Here is a 19,805-nt window from a genome sequence, read left to right as displayed (position 1 = left end):
TGCTGTGCCATGACAAAAGCCCATTGTTATCTCACTATGACCTGCTTAATTAGTCATCCACTGACTGATTTCATTTTACCAATGATATAATTTCCCTTTACCAATGATGTAAGGTAGTTCTTGCTGTAGGTAAGAGTGAAAATGTGTGATGATTTAGATCTCAAACTTTTTTTTTACTGATTTTTATTTGTTCTGATTAACTTGAAGAGTCTCTAATTACTAACACACCTTGCATACTCAAGTCTACATCTCAGAAGGGTTGTCCTTTTTTTATCAATATGAAAGTGAATAACATTGTTTTAGTTGTGATGTCCCATTTCAGTTATTACTTAACCTCATAGGAGAACATAAGATTATTTTAAAAGTTGTGGAAATTTTGGCCTTAAGTTTGTTTGGTGGTTGTTGGATCGAATTGTTCGGCTAGTTTGCTTTTGATCAATTTAAGAAAAAAACGGAAAGAACTGAATTGTTTTAGTTTACATCCAGGTCTTACATTTCACATTGCTCACTGCCTTTACACTGCTTGCAAAATCTTATTTCCGCTTTTGCCCATCAAACACCATCTGAGAATGTATTTCAGCATTCAGGATAACTGTGTAATACTATTTGTTTTATTTTTATTTTTTTTGAAGTTATTGTATTAAAGTGGGATGTTGTCTTGCTTACAGTTAGCATCAAATCTAGGAAATGTATTTATGACTGACTGCACACAAACCTTCTGAAGAGATAATCTCATGAATGGGTTCATCACTTTGGTACTAAGTCTGTACACTGCTGTTCATAGTTGAGTGCAGCAGTAGTTTTTAGTGATACCTTGCTGGTCTCTCTGCTTTAAGTACATGTGATGGTCAAGGTTTCATTCATGTTCGAGGCCAGTATGGAATTATACGCCCCCCCACTAACGTAATATTAATTGATCAAATTATGTTTTATTTTTTTCTTAGTTTGAATATATTTATTGACTTTTCTGTAAGAGCCGATTTTATCTCTGCAGCAAGTGGTTTGAATGTTATAAAGAACTCTACCAAATTAATTTCTTCCAAAATATGAACTATACCATTATAAATTTTGCTATTGGATTGGATTTTGTCCATTTATTTCCTGTTTAGTTCTCAGTTATTTTGTAATACAAAATGTGTGAGTTGTAAGCTTTGTCATGAGCTTGAACAGGTGGCCAACAGGCTCTCCTGCTGGTTGATTTTTTTTTTTGTTGTGGCAGTTGTTTACGAACTCATATGTAAGATATTTGGAAAAGATTTCAAAGTATTCTGAACCTTAATAAAGCACTTTTCATGCTGAGTTTGGGTGGAAAAATAAAAAGGACTTCCAAGTTTTCTCTGATTTTCACCAAAGCTATTAAAGTGTAATTGGTGGTAGCTTTAGATGAATATGAGAAACAGAGCTGACATCCTGCAGAGCCTTGTGTGTGTGTGTGTGTGTGTGGTCCCTTACTGTATGTATGTGTGTGTGTGCGTGTGTGTGTGTGTGTGTGTGTAAATATACGCACACGGTATAGACGCCCATTATAGTATCGGGTTAATATTGATGATGTAGTGTTCTTGATTTCACCTATTCTGGGTAAACGTGAATGCCTTGCAAAAGAATAAATAAAAATTCATTCTTTTTTTCTTAAGTGGTTGTGCTCTGAAATGCCTGCTTTGACGTCCTCTGTGATTTATATTACAGTCAGTGGTGGAAAGTAACCTTTAGTACTTTTACCTGTGTATTTCCATTTGCTGTTACTTTATACTTCTGACCACATTTCATACAGAAATATTGTGCTTTTTACTCCTACGTTTATCTGATTGCGTATTTGTAGATTAACGTTTTGCATAGTGCAAAAATCTTTATTTTACCAAGTAATATGTGTCCTAAAAGTCTTATTTTCTTAATAGAAGTGGCGGAAAAACAGGGTGGAAGGACTTTTACTTGTAATGGAGTATTTTCACAAAGCAGTACCGTATACTTTTACTTGAGTAAAGGATCTGAATACTTCCTCCACCACTTATTACAATACATATAAAGGAGAGGTCAACAGGAGACATCCAATGTTGTGTTAACTTAACGGAGAGTTTGTCCTATCTTCTATCAGCAGTGTACGATGTATTTGCAAACATTCAGTAATCCCTTCATATTAGTGAGCACACATGGCGTTTTTGATTAAGACTTTTTATTACAAAATGTTACAAAACTAGGTAAAAAAAGAAAGTGTATTGGAGCACTGAGAAATGACTAAAGGTAATCATAATTTAAATAGATAAATACACATGTCCACGTCGGCCTCAGGACAGTTTGGGCTTTGACAGAGGACACAGCTGCACTGATGCAAAACAAACACAGAAACAAAGTGGCCAATGTGACCTTTGACCCCACGGGGGGTTTGATTCAGATGTTACAGGGATGATGTCATGTTGACACTGACCCTGCCACAGGTACTGTTACAAAATCAAGAATTTGACAGTAATCCAACAGGAAAAGTAAATGAAGCTGTTGGGAAATAATGGAAATCACAGATGATGTGTGCGATGATTGTGTCACAAGAACCGTTTCTGCCATCCCTCTCAAACAAACAAACATCGGCCATCTTGGTGCGGTCATTATTAACTTCATGGGAGACGTCTGGAAATGTTGTGGCGGCTAATTCTCCTGGCAAGAACCTACAGGGGAGAGGAGCGGAAAGACTCACTACAATGTATTGTCCACATGTTTTTGAATCAATTGCATCATTTTATGGTAGTGACTGTAAAATTGAATGAAATCAGTTATATACCAAGAGACCATGCTTTGATTTCTGCGTACCCACTGTAATCCTAATTTAGGGGAATTCACAAATTAAAGATTGTTGGTTTAAGATTTTCATACATGAAGCTTTGTGATCTGAAGTCCCATAATGTAATAAAACCAAATGTGATAAAGCTCATAACATAATGAAAATATCCAACGCGGAGTTTCTCAAGGTCAGGATTCCATGTGGGGATACCTGTTATGCAAATTATAATTCTCTAGACTGTTAAAATTATATGTCTGATGCATTTGGAGCTGCCTCGATACTCCTGAAAAGTACAAACATATGCCATACTCCAACTGACACAACTTTAAAAAACAGCAGACAGTTGACAGTAAATGACAGTGAATGAATACATTTACCCTTAAATATAAAAACAAAGTTCATGAAGGTATAATTACATTGATTAAAAATATAACCTGCTTCTATAGACAAGAATAAATATGATAAAAAAGAAGCTTGGTTTGACAGATATCTTTACTGTTCTTTAGACTGTACATGCTACGATTAGTATTTTTCACTGGAATAAGCAGTCACTGATAAGCACTGGACTGTGTGTCAATCAAAGGCCACAGCACAACTGGGCATGTGCAAGAGGCTGCAGGTTTGTGTAAAATAATCTTTATTGCACACTTTGTACTTAAAATTTGAAGTGTCGTCTCACGTGCATGTCCAGTTGAAATGTAGAGTGCATACGTTTAAGGGGTCATAGGTGTGACTTCGCAACGGATTGCCATAAAAGAGTCACAGTTCAGCATGTTGGCAGTATCACTGTGGGCATGTTAGCATGCTGACGTTAGCGGCACTGCTGTGGTTTAGTGCAGCCTCACAGAGCTGCTAACGTGGATGCAGACTCTTGCTATCTGATCTTTAATATCTTAATTAGGTTAAAATTTAAGAGCAAATGTATCATTTCACTTACAGTTTGATCTTCTTTGATCGTATCACTTAACTTTTTATGTCTTAGATTATTACGTTACAAGCACAAGATTTTATTAAGTTATTGGATTTTTATAAATATGAGCTGTAATACATTTTATTTGATTACATTATGGACAATTGTTGCATTTGGGCTTTTACACAGTCTCTGATCTTTTTGAATAAGTTTGAAGACTGTTCCTGCTTTCCTGGGACACCAATGTTCCCATGATGTTCAACTAAATATTGGATTTTCCCTCCTCTAAGCGCTATGTTTTTGCTTGATGTTTTTTTTCCTGAACAATCAAAAAGGTCGGCCTGGGGTCACTCACATGTGCCGAGGCGCTCCTCCAGAAAGCCAATCTGCTCGCTGAGGGAGTCGATGCGGTCTAGTTGCTGGAAGGAGTGGGACAGTAAGGTGGTTTTCTCCGACAAGCCCTCGTCCAGCGACAGGGGGAAGAAGCTGCTGAAGGGGGCCAACACCAACTGCAACTTCTGCACAGGAGAGGAAATGAGGAAGAAGAGAAAAGGACTATTACTCACCTCGTAAACAAAAAAATCAATGTGAGCTACAGTATAATTATACTTTCACTAAACACAGGCAGGATTCTAATGAAACCCATAAAAAAATGAAAAAGCCCGTGTAGGTCTGGCATTTCAAAGAATCTTTGGTTTCTCGGATTTTATATCACACCATCATACAAGGCCCAGAGGTGTCCCTGGTGAGCAAGGCTGGGAGGTATCAGGGTAGGTGGCTAACATGTGTTTTTTTTCCCAAGTACCTTTTCCAGGAGCTCTACTCTGTTCCTCAAGCTCTGTACCTCCTCCGTCACATTCTCCACCAGGCTGAACCTTCCACCTGTAGAACAAGTAATACAAATACACAAATATACATCAGAAGAGGGCAACTTGAATTTGTGTGAACCAAGTTAGGACGTGTGGAGAGAGTTCGGGTTAGGGCATAGATCAAAAGGCGAGACTGATGAGTGTTTAATCCTCTTTCTCAGACCTAAAGTTTATATCTGAGAAGATTCCTTCGAGCATCCTGCCCCCATCAATCCCTCTCCTCGAGTGATTCATGGCCACAGCAACGTCTCTAAACTACAAACCAGGAAGAAGGCTGCAGAGGAGGCCGGGGGAATTCAAAGCACAGGGGGGGAATCATGGATATGGGAACGGCCGAAAAAGCCGATACACAAGCTGAAAGAGAGGTCACCAAAAATAGATGAGCACTCATTCATCCCTCCTCCGAACATGCATCAGTTGCGGGGGAAGTGTCTGCCTGGCTCCACCCGAGGGGAATGTCCCTGGAGCAGGCGGGACCCAGATCGGGATGCAAAATTAGGGTCCCTCTGCTTTCTGGCTATGCTTTGGCAGACAGACCTAGAACAGCTCAATCTCTCCCAGATGTGGTCCATTACTGAGACAAGAATGAGTTCAGAAACAGGGTGAGGAGGAGGAGGAGGAGGGGGAGGAAAAGGAGGGGGGGGCCTGGCGATGACCCCCAGCAGACAGGGTTGATGGAGCCGGAATGAGAACACCAGTGTTGGCCAAGAGCGCAGCGGAAAAGGGAGACGGTGGGGAGGGAAAAAAAAGAGGAAGATGGAGATACACAAATGTAGTCCAACACTCCTCCACAGCAGCTTGGCAGAGACAGTTGTCTACGTTTTGAGCATTTAAATCTGTGTTTATATCTGTGATCCACATCAACATCCCTCTGACATGTGCATATGAACAGATAATGGAATGCAGTCTCAAGCAAAACATCTCTGCTGGCCTTGCATTTTTGCATGAGCGGTGAAACTGAGCCACGCTCCCACAAATAACCCTCCGTCGCTTTCACCAAGCAGAAGATCTATCATATTTTGGCTTTTTTATTCCCCCTTTCTTCATGTGTTTTTTCTTTTCTGTCTTTTTGCTGACTCGGCAATACTTGCAGGACACTCATGTGGAGTGGAACAGTCTCGTTTTAGCTGAGGAGTTCCATTTGGTGTGATTTTTGTCTCCTTGTCTCTACAGAAACACTGATAAATGGGAGGGAGTTTGGAGCAGAGCCCGAGAAAATCTGGCAATCTCCCATTTACATGGAGATATCTCATGTCCTGACAGCACATGACACAGTATCCCCTTTAGACTTACAGTTTGGTGACTCACAAAAATGGAAAGATTTGGGAGAAATCAGGAAAAGGAAAAGTCTCCTTTAAGGTTTCATGTTGCGTTAATTCCCAGAAAAGCAATAACGCTGACACAGAATAGGGTCCTGGGGTCAATGACCGTATTTGTTGACATGGAGGGGGAGTTGTATTATTTTGTTGCTAAGACACAGGAAGCACACACAAACGAAAATCGACTATTTCATGGTAAGACACAACATTGCAACATTTTTAAGGGAACTAATGGAGTGTGCGGGATAAAAATATGTCTGTATTAGCATGGGAGCTCTATTAGAGTCAGATGTTTGCTATACTCACAGGACTCAAAGGAGTCAACTGAGTCATTATCAAAGACTGGTCCCAGTCTCACCGCACGGGGCCAGACCACAAGACATCTGTCTGGAGTCGGCACCAGTCGCAGTGCATTATTACTCACGGTACGAGTTGAGAGTGGCATAGCGCGTACCAAAAGTAATAATGGACCGCGAAGCTGGCTATGATCTTTTCTTCTTCTGTGCTCCAGACACTTTGCTGCTGCAAAACACAAAATTATACTGTGTGAAAGCACGCACACACGCTCCTGTGCTGCTCATTTACCCGCATCAGCGTGACCACCCACTGCTGTCTGGCTGGTCTGGGTGGGAGAGGGGGGAGTGGCGGGAGGAGGAAGAGGAGGAGGAGGAGGAAGGCTCTGACAGGAACGACCATCTCCGGCAAGCCTGAAGCCGTCTCCGCACGCACATCGATAGCTGCCAGCTGTGTTCACGCACTCCTGGGCGCATGGCTGCTGCTCGCTACACTCATCCACATCTGGCAGACAAGAAAGACAAAGAAATGTGTTTATATGTGTGTGAATATATGCAGAGACTTGTGCAGGTAAATGTGTGTGTGTGTGTATATGTGTTCACCTGTTTGGCAGTGGTGCCCCGTCCAGCCTAACAGACAAGCACACTGGTTGGGTCTTAAGCAGGTGCCTCCATTCACGCAGGGTTGTCCGCACACAGCTGTAGAGACATTTAAAGGAATAATTCAGCATTAGGGGAAATACACTTATTTACCTTCTAGTAAAGAGTTGGATGAGAAAATTGATACCACTCTCATGTCTGTATGCTAAATATGAAGCTATAGCCAGGAGACAGTTAGCTTAGCTTAGCATCGAAACTGGAGGCAGGGGGAAACAGCAGGCCTGGCTGTATGAAATCTGCCTAAGCTCTCTAATTAACACATTAAATCTAGTTTGTTTAATATGAAGAAAACACAATGTGGTTGTGGTTTAATGGGGAGTTATGTGCCGGATTATTTCTTGGCCGGATGCACATTTTGGAAAACGTGCTTTTTGGTTTTCTTGCTGAGAGATGAGGGCATCGATGCGACTCTCATATCTGAGCGCTACCATTGAAGCTACAGGCAGTAGACGGTTAGCTTAGCCTAGCATTAATACTGGAAGCAGGGGGAGACAGCGAGCTTGGTTATGCTGAAATAGTTCAGCAGATACCCTCCCTACAGGCTTGAGAGCGGTGTCGATCTTCTCATCTAGCTCTCGGCAAGAAAGTGAGGATGCATGTTTCCCAAAATCAACTATTCCTTTAACATTTGAAAAAAACTTTTCCACTTAACAGATGCGGGTAATACAGGTACAAATCAACACATAAGCCCGTCACGTGTCCCTCCAGGTTACCTTGGTTGCAGTTGTGAGAATGCAATCTCCGCCAGCCCGGGCAGCACTCTGCGTATAAATGCGAAGGAGGCGCTGCTCTGCTCACCTGCCGGTACGCCACTGAGTACACAGTCCTGTGGAGACAAAACACAGACACTCACAGTTAGAGATTCCTGGTTATTCATAATGCTGTCATCGCCCTCATGTGTGTGGTTGAGGCGGTCCAGTCTGTTCTATGTTCTGTCAGACCCAAAGAACGCACATGAGGGAATGGGAATTTGGTGGAATATTGAAACCACGGACCACTGACTGCCAAGAGTGTGTCAGAGATGAGATAGGGATAGAGGGAGGGAGCAAGAGATGCAACGTCTAAGATCTAAGTTCTGAGATTTCAGCAGGCTGAGACTCAGGTATGTTGGGTTTGCAAGGAGAGATACAAGGTGATAAACTGAGTGAAAGTGAGAGAGGTGTGTTTTTTGAAAACAAAAGGATCAAATCAGTTTAATCAGTAAGGAGAATCACCGTGGGAATAGAGGCCTGCCCACATAATGAGCTGAAGAATGAAACCCCCCCCACACAAAAGTGAAAGTCTTGGTGGTGAAGGAAGAGTTAAAAAAAAGATTAAAATGGAGGGAATTAGGGGGACTCGAAAGCATCAGAGCTGGAGAGAGATTGAGAGTGCGTTAGTATGGAGGGAGACGCAGTCCAAAATAAACATGGCCGCGGTCTCTGCGGGCAGGCAGTTCATTTCCCGTAGTTACACAAAGTACTCGATATTTAGATTCTACCCAAATATGTGCCACCATGACCCAGTTTGGAGTAAAACGTGGATTTGAGTGTGTGTGTGTGTGTGGGAGGAAGTCTAGATCTATTCATGACTGCACGTCTAACCCTTCCTAAACATGTCATTGTTTACTTCTTCATGAAATAAACATCTTGTGATGGCTTAATTAGAAAGCTGTTTTGACACTGCTATGACCCGGGTCCTTGTGTTAAACTCCGGACTTCGTGGTTCAGCTGCTGACGATGTCTAATATTGTTGTTATTGGTTGAGGAGTGTGTTGTTGTTGTTGTTGTTGTTGTTGTTGTTGTGTGCCTGTAGACTCACTTGTATGTGCTGCAGAGGCGATGCCCCTGACACAGGGTGATGTAGGGCTTGTGCACCGGCTGGACGTACGACTCTGTTGCCATGACAACGCTGTGACGGAGGTCTCGGCCACACACCCTCCTCCTGCAAAAAAGGGAGACATGAGATCGAACATTAAAACTGTCTTGAAATAAAGATGTGCGGCTTCAAAGAGCATCTACACTGGGAACTGAGTTGGTTTTAGATTCGTTTTAATGCTAGTAAGTAATTTAAGAGCGATATTTAGGCCCTCATCTGGTTCAGAAAGCTTGAAAAACTCCAGATTAGAGCCTCTAGGTTTCTGTTTTTAACCAAAGGTTTGGCGTGCAGCCTAATTGTTCCTGACCGACCCGTGTAATCACTCCTGAATGTGTCAGAGTTAAGAGTTGATCTCTGACCTCTTTGGCTCCACTTGACCTTTCGTTTGGCTTTCAGTTTATTTTAGTCTTTGTGCAAATCAACTGAAAATGACAAGACAAGCCTGCAGACTCCCCCGTAATGGCGTGCGTCTAATAGTCTAGGACATAAGGGTAGAGCTTTGGTCCTGAGAGAGTGCACTCTTACATGTATACATGTCATTTAACCAGTTTGTATACATTGGTGGTGGGTGAGAATGTCAAGTCGAGCGAGGAAAGTCGCTAAAACAAACGGCTCTGAATGACAGCTGAAGTGGAGATCTGTAGCTGAAGGACCACGCTGACCAAATGACACAGGCCATAATAAACACAGGAAGAGTATTAAGTGAGTTGTTACCCGTGGTGAGAGAACTGCGGAGTGCCCATCACATGAAGGATGAAGAGGGAGGAGTAGAGGAGCAGCGCTTGGTACATTGTCTTCCACTTTCCCACGTTCCCCTCGCTCGGTCTCTCACACTCTTCTCTGTGCCAGTCGGAGGGAAGAGGAGAGGAGGATGAAGGGGAGGGGGGGTGGGGGTTGTGGTGGATCGTAGCCAAAGTCCTCCTCACGCTGAACGTGTACGTTTTCCTCCAGCAGGATGACTCCAGCTACCTGTGTGCAGAGAGGAAATTTGAGATAATGATGTGAGAGATTCAGTGCTGTTTTTGAGCCGAGCAGTATGGGTCGCTACACTACAGTTCCCTTAATTAAAATGTCAGCCAGCAAATGAATTATATGTTAATTCTGGGAGACTTTCATTGTTATTGTTGCATTGTCATTTTCAAAAATTTGACATGATCAAATGCTTTTTTTAACATTCCTGACTATTATTCCTCTCGCAGATTGAGTGCGTTTCCCTGGTGAGTGATTTCAAAGGTCAGAAAACAGTGGAGTGGAGTGCAGTGGGGGGTGTAGATGTAGTATTTTTTCGGTACACTTCGTCCTCAAGTCCTAAATTGTTTTTTATGAGCAGCAGTAAAGACACGACCTACGTATTGTTCGTGCTGTACAGTGAAGGGTTCGTTCGCTCTTGCTGCAGATTTGGATTTGCGTGCTAATCTCAAGTGTAGACGCTTGACTACACATGAGAAGTTAATGTTTCCTACAACACAGAAAGCCTTTTTGAGAGATGTTGGACTCCAACGACAGATAACTTGTTGCTAGGCGGATGTCTGGATGTGTCCTTGGACCTGGCAACTGGCATGAAAAGTGAAGCCGGACTGTGGAACTGCACCGGTTTTAGTGGTTGTCAGGCTGAACTTTCTTACCGACCTCATTGAGCCACGTAGAGTCCGCACAAGCACACAAGCATCTATGCATTACATGCACTTATGTTCTGTATATACAGTCCTGAGTTGCACAATGCAGCTTGAACTGTCTCTGACCTGCAGCTGCATGGACTCTGAGACTACACAAAGGACAGGGCAAAAGGACAAAGAACTCTCCCTTCACAGAAATGTCCACTTATCCGTTCACACTATTTTGGATTATTACATACTGTACAGGATTAAAAGAAAGGCCATCCGTTTGCGAGGAAGAATGGTGAAGTAGTTCCAGAGTGCATGACAGTCAGTCTTGGACCTGCTGCTGCAACGCTGTCCTACAGAGCAGATACTAAACCCTCGGGAAATCTCTAAGGGGGCGTTAAAGCCAGCCGGGGTGTGATCGCAGGTTACAGGACTGTAGTCTGCAGGAGACTCTTCACTTATCCTGGAGGTGACGCTAAGCCTCGGTTGACAGCTTGCATGTCTCTCTGATCCCCCCCTGGCTTGACGCCCAGAGACAGAACACGCACATCTAACGCCTGTGTTCATTCACAAATCACAGCAGTGAGTGTGACTCTCAGCGCAGTAGGGGGCCACTTTGAAGGCAACGTGTGTGTGTGTGTGTGTGTGTGTGCGCGCGTGCATGTGTGACAATAAAGCATCATTACATTGGCAATAAGAAAGGTGTTGCAGGGTGCCGCTGGGTGTGGTGTAGCAGCGTCCCTACAAAAATGACTGGATGATATCTTATATCATGATGTCATGGAAGTCTATCAAAATATTAAAAACTCTTCCTTTGGGATGCATAAAGTACAGTAGTAACATTTCTACTAAGCAGTAGATAGCTTAAGAGAGTAGGACATCAACAAGTCTCAGAGCACGTGTTTATATCTGCATCTGCATCTATTGTGTGTCATTTTCATAGTGTTAGAAGTTCTGGCCCACTGACACATTAGGAGAAACTTGAGCAGACACACTGCTAACGCTCGCCGTGAGAGGGCGCTGTTTCACAGCACTGTACAGATCTGGAGATCACCGTTTTTAAGAGCACCATCTCTGCAATACTCTCTCACACAACACACACGCAGAGCCGCACGGTCACACATTAAACGGATGACTCCGCATATGAAGAAATAAACGCAAAACAAATCCCTGCACTGAACAACATGCTGGACACGCACGCACACGCCATTACAAGCCAATAATAATCAAGGGCGCATGCATGGATACAAGAAATAATCACAAACCGTGCAATCAGCTTTCCTAAAAAATTAATCCCCAACCAAAAAAAAAAAAAAAAACACAGTCCCACACAGCAGGAAGTAGACAAACGCCCGCGGTTTGAACAAAAGTTGGTCCCGTTATAATCCGCTGGTGAGTTCAAAGTCCAGTGATAAAACTCCGCTACTAGTCAGGTTTCTCCTGGAGCTCGAGACTGTCAGAGAGCATGGGGGGTGATGGTAGGACCTCCTCCCACTCCTCCAGCTGGGTGTCCCGAAGCTCAGACTGCCTGCACTGGGTTACCGTGTGTGACGTCACTGTTCAGGCTATTTTAACTACACAGACTTCAGTTTGTTTGTTTGTTTGCTTGTTTGTTTTTTCATTCATAACCCACTGATACGCTTCCCAGAGCTGCGCTTACAGGCTGAGTGGTGGGAGCAGAGACCCAGCAGAGGTGTCTAATGGCGGCAGCTGGTGTAATTAAAGGACAGGTTCACAATTTTTCAAGTCTGTCTTAAAACAACATTCAGGTGTCTGTATGAACATATGGACATATTTTGGGGTGCTGTAATCAGCCTTCCTGTCCTTACTGGCCATTAATAGATCCCTTCCTAACATGCTTCCAATGTAAGTGATGGGGGACAAAATCTGAGGCTTCGTGCATATCTTCCAAAGTTACTGTCTTTACATAAAATTTAGAAATGTATGAAATTTACTTAACAAGTCTCTGTGGAAAAGATTGTAACACAAAGCAGAAATTTTGTACTAAAAAGACGACAGCTTTGGAAGATATCCTCTTGATTTCAGATTGCTGAAGCTTCACATTATCTTTATAATGCTTTGGTTTTTGCTCGGAACAAGGACTGTGGATTTTGTCGCATTACGAACAGATCTCATAATGGCCAGTATGAGGAATGATTACAGCAAGCAACTCCGCTCCCAGTTTTCACATAATGTGTACCTGACGGATGTTTTAAAACAGACAACAAACAAAAGGTCTGTCAAATTTTAATCATAGTAATTAAAAGCTTTATTTGTGTTTTTTTCTTTTAATATATTCAGTCAACACTAGTGTGCCGATCCCTTTCCTCTGAAGCTACGTCCTGGGCAAGCTAGTTCAATATTTGACGAGCCTAACATGATGAATATATCTAAAAAACAAAAGAAAGAAAGAATTGTTACTGCGTTTATGTCATGCTCTACGTTACTTATGCAGACAGTGTATACTACATGGCCATTACTTCCATTAAGAAATGATTGCGGGCCATGGACATTATATTTTATTGTCAATTTACCAATTCAAATCACCAATGGGCACGATTCCTAAGTGAAAATAGTACATTTTACTATTCTGCTGTATATGTTAATAGTGTAAAACACACTGTTCACATAATGATCCTTTCATTACCTTAAGTCTGACTGCACTGTACTCTCAACACATGCATATAAAACCAGCATTCTAGCTGTAGCAATAGGAATAGTTTGTTGCCTGAATATAATAGTTACATGCTTATATTTGTTTAGCATGTTAGCTTTGTTTGTCTGCATTTGTATAAGCAGCCTACTGAGAGCTGATGAGAACCCGAGTCAACGCCTTACATGTGTCATCATTGGCCAATAAGGTTGATTCTGACCTTTTGTTTCAATAAATCAGTTAAAGACCAACACGGAGACACAGCCGTACAGGGCCTACTTGCCTGAACGCGAACACCTTTGAATAACTGCGTATAAAGATCTTACCCGCGCAGGATGGGGTCATCAGGTGCGTGTGTGCGCGCGCAGGCTGAGCGGCGGCCATGGGCACGAGCCGCCGGGGCAGCGGAGGACAGGACTCTTCCATGGTGCCCGCGTCTTTTAAAGCTCGGGCTGCTGGTTTCAAATAAAACACCCTCGCGGTTAATTCGAGGTGCTCCCTGTGAGTCGACTGCCTCCAAATGAAATGTCTTCGGGCGTTTTTCAGTTGCTTTTTATGCATGGCTTCCTGTGGAACGCAGGAATTGGATGGACAATCCCAAACCGGAATTCCTGTGAGTGTTTGCCGCTGATAAAACCCCTCTCCTGCACAAACACTCTCCATCCTGCTCAAACCGCTTCGCGAATCTGATTTTGAAGCACATTTCTGTCCCCCATTGTGGCGCAGACATCTTGAGAGGGGGGCAAGTGCGTCCAGCCGTCTCACCTCATGGCCTTCTGCTGCCTTTGCAGTCCAGTGGAAAACACGGGAATCATCAGTGCTGGAAGGTTTATTTGTATTTATCGTGTATTTGAACCTTGCACCCTGCTTAATATAACACCACTTAACTGGTATTTCAAGTGTTTTAGCTGATGGGAGCTCATGTTTACAGCAAGGTCACTGTGAGATCAAATCTGCCAAATTGCAGCTTGTTAAAGCCAAACTGTTGCACGATAAGAAAGAAGTTTCTTTTTCCTCCTTCTGCTTGTGTCCGTCTACTATAGCTCAGTGCAGCTCAGTGGGAGGAACGACACAGCAGTTATTTAAATAAAGACTTCTAATCTAACATTAGAGAGTTTTGTCACTCTCATCCTCACCATGCGACAGTTCGTGTTCGAGCTTTAAAAGATGCTTATGTCGATCCCGATATTAGCATGTGACAGATTTTCTCGCAATGTTATAAACATGATGATCCAATTTTTGAATTCAGAAAACAATCTTACAACGAGGTTCATTCAGTTTTGTTCTGGAGCTTTTCAAACAGAAGAGAACAGCTGCTCTCAACTGCAGGTTTCCAAATTCACAAACTAACTTTAAACCTCAAATTTTAAATGCATTTTCCTCACTGAAATACCTCGGCCCTATGAAGACTTCGCAAAACCCTGTGCACTGTCGATCATTTGTACTCTCTTCACGTTTTGGTCCTCAGACCATCACAGTGTGCAGGATGTTTTTGGTTCTTTCATAGTCAACACTCTCTGGAGGGCAAGAACTTGGTAGTAAATCACTGGTACTAATTCATTTGAATTGTTGAATGACCTCTTATGAGCCCTTTTTTTCTTCCATGTTTCCCAGTGCTGTAAGAGTTCTGGAGTTTGTTCGGATTGGGGTCGTGCCTGGGTTCAGATGGGGTATCTAATGTGGCCCTAAAAAAGCTTTCGGTAGCGGTAGCTGACATCATGTACTAAAGGCAGAGGCTGCTCCTCTTCTGCCTTCAAGCTGAGCTTGACTGAGATCAGTGTGACAACCGGGACTCATTTATCATTTTAAGTATGTGGACCGGACCACATACTCAAACAGGTAAAACAAGTTTTCTGTGTGTGTGTGTGAACTTCACTCAAATGTATGATGAGAAATTACTTGATATATAATCACATTTTTAAAATTAGTTTGTCTTTGTTCTGCAAATACTGCTGAAGAGCATTTAGTGTTAGGTGTGTTCTGTCAGGCTTCATTTAAGGGCCTACACTGACTAAAATGTATGATCTGACCCTCCCTGCATACAAAGAACTATTTTCTCTGCGATAACAAAAGGGGCTACGTGCTGAGGCACCATGGGAACGCTTCACTTCGGGGTCGCAGGTGACCACACACCAACACACACCATCAAGGCTGATCGCTCAGAGGGGGCACATTAGAATATAGGATGCAAAATCAGTGTTGCCTTGTTTGTGAATGCGCTATTGTGTGTGTGTGTGTGTAAGCTTGTGTAAGAGAGACTGAAGTGGGAGGGTATCTCTTTTTAAGGAACTCTTTTCATTCTTTGAAATCAAGACTTGGCCGACACAAGCAAAGTTTTGCAGTCGGTGTTCCAGATTTGTCCCAGAGAAGATGCAGGGAGGGAGGGGGGAAAAAAACTGAAGCAAAGCAGCACTTCCTCTTTGAGAGGAAACAGGAAAAGGCTGGGGGAGAAAGATTCTGGAGCCTGCTCCCTTGGAACAATAAAAATCTCACTTTGACAGGAAACGGATATGCGTCAAAGAGGGCCTGACAGATTTTGCTAAAGGGCAGTAGCAGTGACCCTGGATAGGGCATGAACAAGAGGGCAGCTGTGCCCAACAACAGCTCTAAAAAGTAAAAATTTGGAGTACATAGAATATATTTTAATACATAGATTTCAAGCACAATACTGTAGAATGCACAGGAGACGAGTAACGTCCAAATAAATACAATAAATGAGAGCGGGAAAGGTAGAGGACATAATACATGTTAAATGTCTCCATGTTCATTAGTCTGTGGACATGAAGGAGTGCTTTTGTTGCTTGCTTCAGCCTGTTCATATGTTTTTGTGTGAATTTGTGCTAGCACGTGTGAGTGTGTGTGTGTGAAGAAGCGTCTGCATTTTGTTTTGCATGTTTTATTCTACTTTTATTATTTATATGTCATGTAAATGTTATTTATATAGCGCAAAATCACAAATTTGCCTCAAAGGGCTTCACAATCTGTACAACACATGATGCCCTCAGTTCTTTGACCATCGCTTCAGATAATGGAAAGCTCCCTCAAAATAACCTTACAGAGCGACAGAGGAGGGATCCCTCTGTCAGGACGGACAGACGTGCAATTAGCGTCATACATAAAATAGTAAAAATTCTGTATATAACAACATTATAATATATAACCTCACAAAGCAACAAGTAATATGTGGCATATGATAGAAAAAATTGTGAAAAGTGAAAATTCACTTTTGCTAAGAAATCATTATGTACTGTGTCTGCTGTGTATCCTAGCTGTTTGTTTTGACTTGTGGCGGTTTTATCATCTTTTGGAAAAAAGATTAACCCAGCTGTCGAATCATTACAGTTTATATTTTCTTTCACTTTCATCTCCCTCTTTAAGTTTTGAATCAGTGTTGTATGCTGGTGTTTTATTATTATATTAGTAGTATGATTTAGTCAGCACCACTAATGGAGGATCGTAAGTCAGCAGAATGAACAGTGTTTTACATAACTGCAGCTTTTAGAGATTTGATACTTTAATATGGTTATAACATGCATTGCTTTCTAGAGAAGTGAAGCCAGACGTAATGTTGTGTGATTGTGTTTGTGGTTTACGGTAATATAGGCAGAGATGGGTGTGACGATATGTAGTTGTGCTGCAATATTCCTACATTTCCCCCACATTTCCTTCATTTTTGGAATTCATATTTAGTTGTCTCAATAAATGCTGAAATGCCAAACTACCATTGTGTCAGATTTGATCAACTCTGCTGATTCACACGTGACCCGGCAACGAGACTAGAGGTGTAGCATGTGTCTCTGCTCTGTAGGATTTCCATGCTGAGCAGCCAAACAGGACATCCTGATGTCCAAGGCCTGCCACCAATACCATCACTCCCCTGTCACCCTCAGCATTAGACAAAGCAAGCATGCAGGCATGCACTCATCTAAAGCCCCCCCCCCCTGTGATTGAAAAGACTTTGTGCTGGTGGTCCTGGCACTTCCTGTGCTCCACTTCAACAGCCAGAGGTAGTTTCAAAATACATAATTCAAAGCTGATGCTTTAGAATTCTTAGAGACACAAACAAACCAAAAAATATCCTGGACTAATTTTGTCCTATGTGCATATTTGGTATGCGAGAACATGTTGTAATGTCACTTTTCATGGCCTCTCCTCTCCGACAGTATTTCCGTCCTCCTGCTGCCAGCTCTCCTTGTCAGTCTGTCATCAACAGTGTGGAGAGATTAGGGAGTTTATACCCATTCCACCAAACTCTGCGTCTCAGAAACACATGTGAGTCTGATTGTCTTATTTACCATAGTAATCAAATTCTCCTGCTCTGAGGCTAATGTTTGGAACAGTGGCCGTGTCGACTGCGGTCCTCCGTCTCCCAAGATTTGTTTCTTTGAGACTGCAAGAGTGTTAAATGTGGACACTCACCGCGCTGCCACACTAATCCTGAAATATTTGCTGCAGCTGTTGCATGCTCAGTAATATATCTTAAATATAACATTTCTTGGCTATGAAATTCGTCATAGTGTGGCCAGCTTTTATGATGGCTTGTCAGCAGCAGTATTTGGCTTTCTACTGTTTTGTGTGTTGTTTCCATGAGGGGTGTCCTTAGACCTCCTCTGTGGATTATTATCCAATTTTTGCCGAAATAGACTAAACAGAGAAGTGATGCTGGCATGAGAACATTATTAATGTCAAGAATGGTTTAAAAAGACATGAAACAAATGTGTGTTTCATAAATGATTACTCTGTTAACATCTAATCAAATATGTTTGATATAAATGTGCTGGTCACGTCAAGGGAAAAGTCATTAGGATACATCACCATGTGTTGAGGACACCCATTTTGTCCCGATTTATGTCGTAGATGTGGAGACATTTCACTGGATAAGAATAAAGGAATAAAGGAATTAAATATTTGAGAATTCGACGTTGCCATCCCCAGAGCTAGAATGTAGTAGCTTCTTGGTGTTGAAGGTTAGAAAAGTGCTGCATGTCATGTTAATGTCCCTGTAACTCTCCAGAATTTACAATGTAGTAAGGCATAAATGCCAAGAAATACATAGTAAATTAAAAAGGCCGTGAAAGCTCCATTTGAGTTATTAAGAACATTTCTGTCAGTATCCTACATCTACAAAGCAGTTGTTGAAATGAGGTTTGACTTCTAAAGATATGCTTGCTTAAGAATCATTCATTTTTCAACTGGTCATTTCTTGAAATTGGAAAAGAAATTAACTTATTTTGGGCATATTACACCATTCTGACTGTACTAGTTCTCTCAGCTACTTCCAGTCCTGTTTTCTTCTGCTCTTATCGCTCAGTGCATGAACCACAGTGGGAAAGGATAACACCAAATGATTCCCCATCAGCGAGATGGCGCCTCTCAGCTCTTAACCAAGCTCCTCACTGCTCACAGGTCCCCACATAAACTCTGACGTCTGTCCTGCAAGGTCTTTGTTATTGAAAATCTGCTTTAACTTAAAGGCTCAACATAAGTGCTTCTCTGTCTGCAGCAACTGAAGAAGCCCAAGCCGTCAATTTTATAGATTGTCGATGCATCCCAGTCTGGAGCAGCTCTGATGACAGCCAGAAGTATGTTGTCCACACTGCTGAATAGAGGGCTGGTACATCAAAAGGGACTGAGTGACATCAGGGTGGAGCAGAGAGCAGGAAGGTTTCTGTTCAGCCATCTGTTCCAGAGCTGTCCTCTGGGAGAGAGAGAGTATACCGGCCCATTACAGTAAGACCAAGACCACCAAATAGTGAAAAACGGCCATAAAAAATTTCCCGTAGCCCAAGGTGACGTCTTCAAATAGCTTGTTTTGTCCAACCAAAATATAACGGAGAAAAACAGCAAATCTTCATGTTTGCAAAACTGGATTTTTAGCCACATTAGTGGCTCTGGGGATGGCATTGTCTTTGGGCCAGACTGAAATATCTCAACATCGTTTGCCATTAAATGTGGTACAGACATTTATGATGCCGGACGTGTGCTTCTGACTTTGGTGATCCCCTTATTTTCTCTCTAGCGCCATCATCAGGTAAATTTTTGTTGAGTTAATTTTGATTTATGACCAAATACCTGCAAAAGTAACATTCTCATCAGCCTCAGCTGTTCTTTGTGTTTCCTGCTAACTAGCTAATTTTAGCATGCTAACATGCTAAACAAAGATGCTGAAGATGGTAAACATTATACCTGCTTAACATCAGCATGTTAGCATGCTGACTTTAGCATTTAGCACAGCCTCACGGAACCACTGTGGCTGCAGACTCTATAAATGACTTAAACAAATAATCAGTTATCACAATTACTGGCTATTAACTTTCTGTTGATTGACTAATTGGTTCATTGTTGCACCAGTAAATTGCATGACTTTTTTGCACATCTCAAATCTAATATACATCATGGCCAAATATACACAGATATAAAATTATTTTTATAATTGTAGAATAGAAATGTCAAAGGTGGCTATAGGAGTTATTTCATTGCGGTGACTTATGGTATTACACATTGCTTCATCTGCAACTTTTATAACCACATTATTAAAATTCATGCATTCATGTATTTTAGAGTAGAATACTGAAAAGAGGGCATTTTCCGTTACTCAGCTTTAACACTTTCCCTTCAGCAGGCAGCAGATCTTTTTTCAGCTTCCTTCCAGAGAAAAGGGAGAACACTTAATGGAACATACAGGAGTGTAAGTTAAGAGTGAACTGCTGTCAGAGGATCAGCATGACTCCTGGTGCTGATGAGAAGTTTATGAGAATCCAGGTCTCTGTATGTATGGGACCCCACCCTGCTCTTTCTGTCAGGTTATAACTTGATTCTCATTGATGTGGTGAATTGATTTTTTTTTCCTTAGCGTGGACTAGTGCAGCT

At 42.1% G+C, this 19,805-nt stretch overlaps 1 protein-coding gene across 1 annotated transcript; it reads right to left on the bottom strand.

The window, feature by feature from the left end:
- Positions 1–2,153: 2,153 nt before the first annotated feature.
- egfl7 (EGF-like-domain, multiple 7) lies at positions 2,154–13,429 on the bottom strand. Its single transcript, XM_070924820.1, has 9 exons — positions 13,262–13,429; positions 9,393–9,647; positions 8,622–8,744; positions 7,535–7,647; positions 6,765–6,860; positions 6,454–6,666; positions 4,486–4,562; positions 4,036–4,198; positions 2,154–2,657 (listed from the first exon to the last, which is right to left on the bottom strand). Exons 2-9 carry the CDS (start codon positions 9,467–9,469, stop codon positions 2,638–2,640), a joined length of 882 nt encoding a protein of 293 aa, XP_070780921.1. The 5' UTR covers positions 9,470–9,647; positions 13,262–13,429; the 3' UTR covers positions 2,154–2,637.
- Between the last annotated feature and the right edge of the window lie 6,376 nt (positions 13,430–19,805).

This window comes from Enoplosus armatus, chromosome 18 (assembly GCF_043641665.1).
Source record: "Enoplosus armatus isolate fEnoArm2 chromosome 18, fEnoArm2.hap1, whole genome shotgun sequence".
Taxonomy (NCBI): Eukaryota; Metazoa; Chordata; class Actinopteri; order Centrarchiformes; family Enoplosidae; genus Enoplosus; species Enoplosus armatus.
This window is presented reverse-complemented; position numbering and strand designations above follow the sequence as displayed.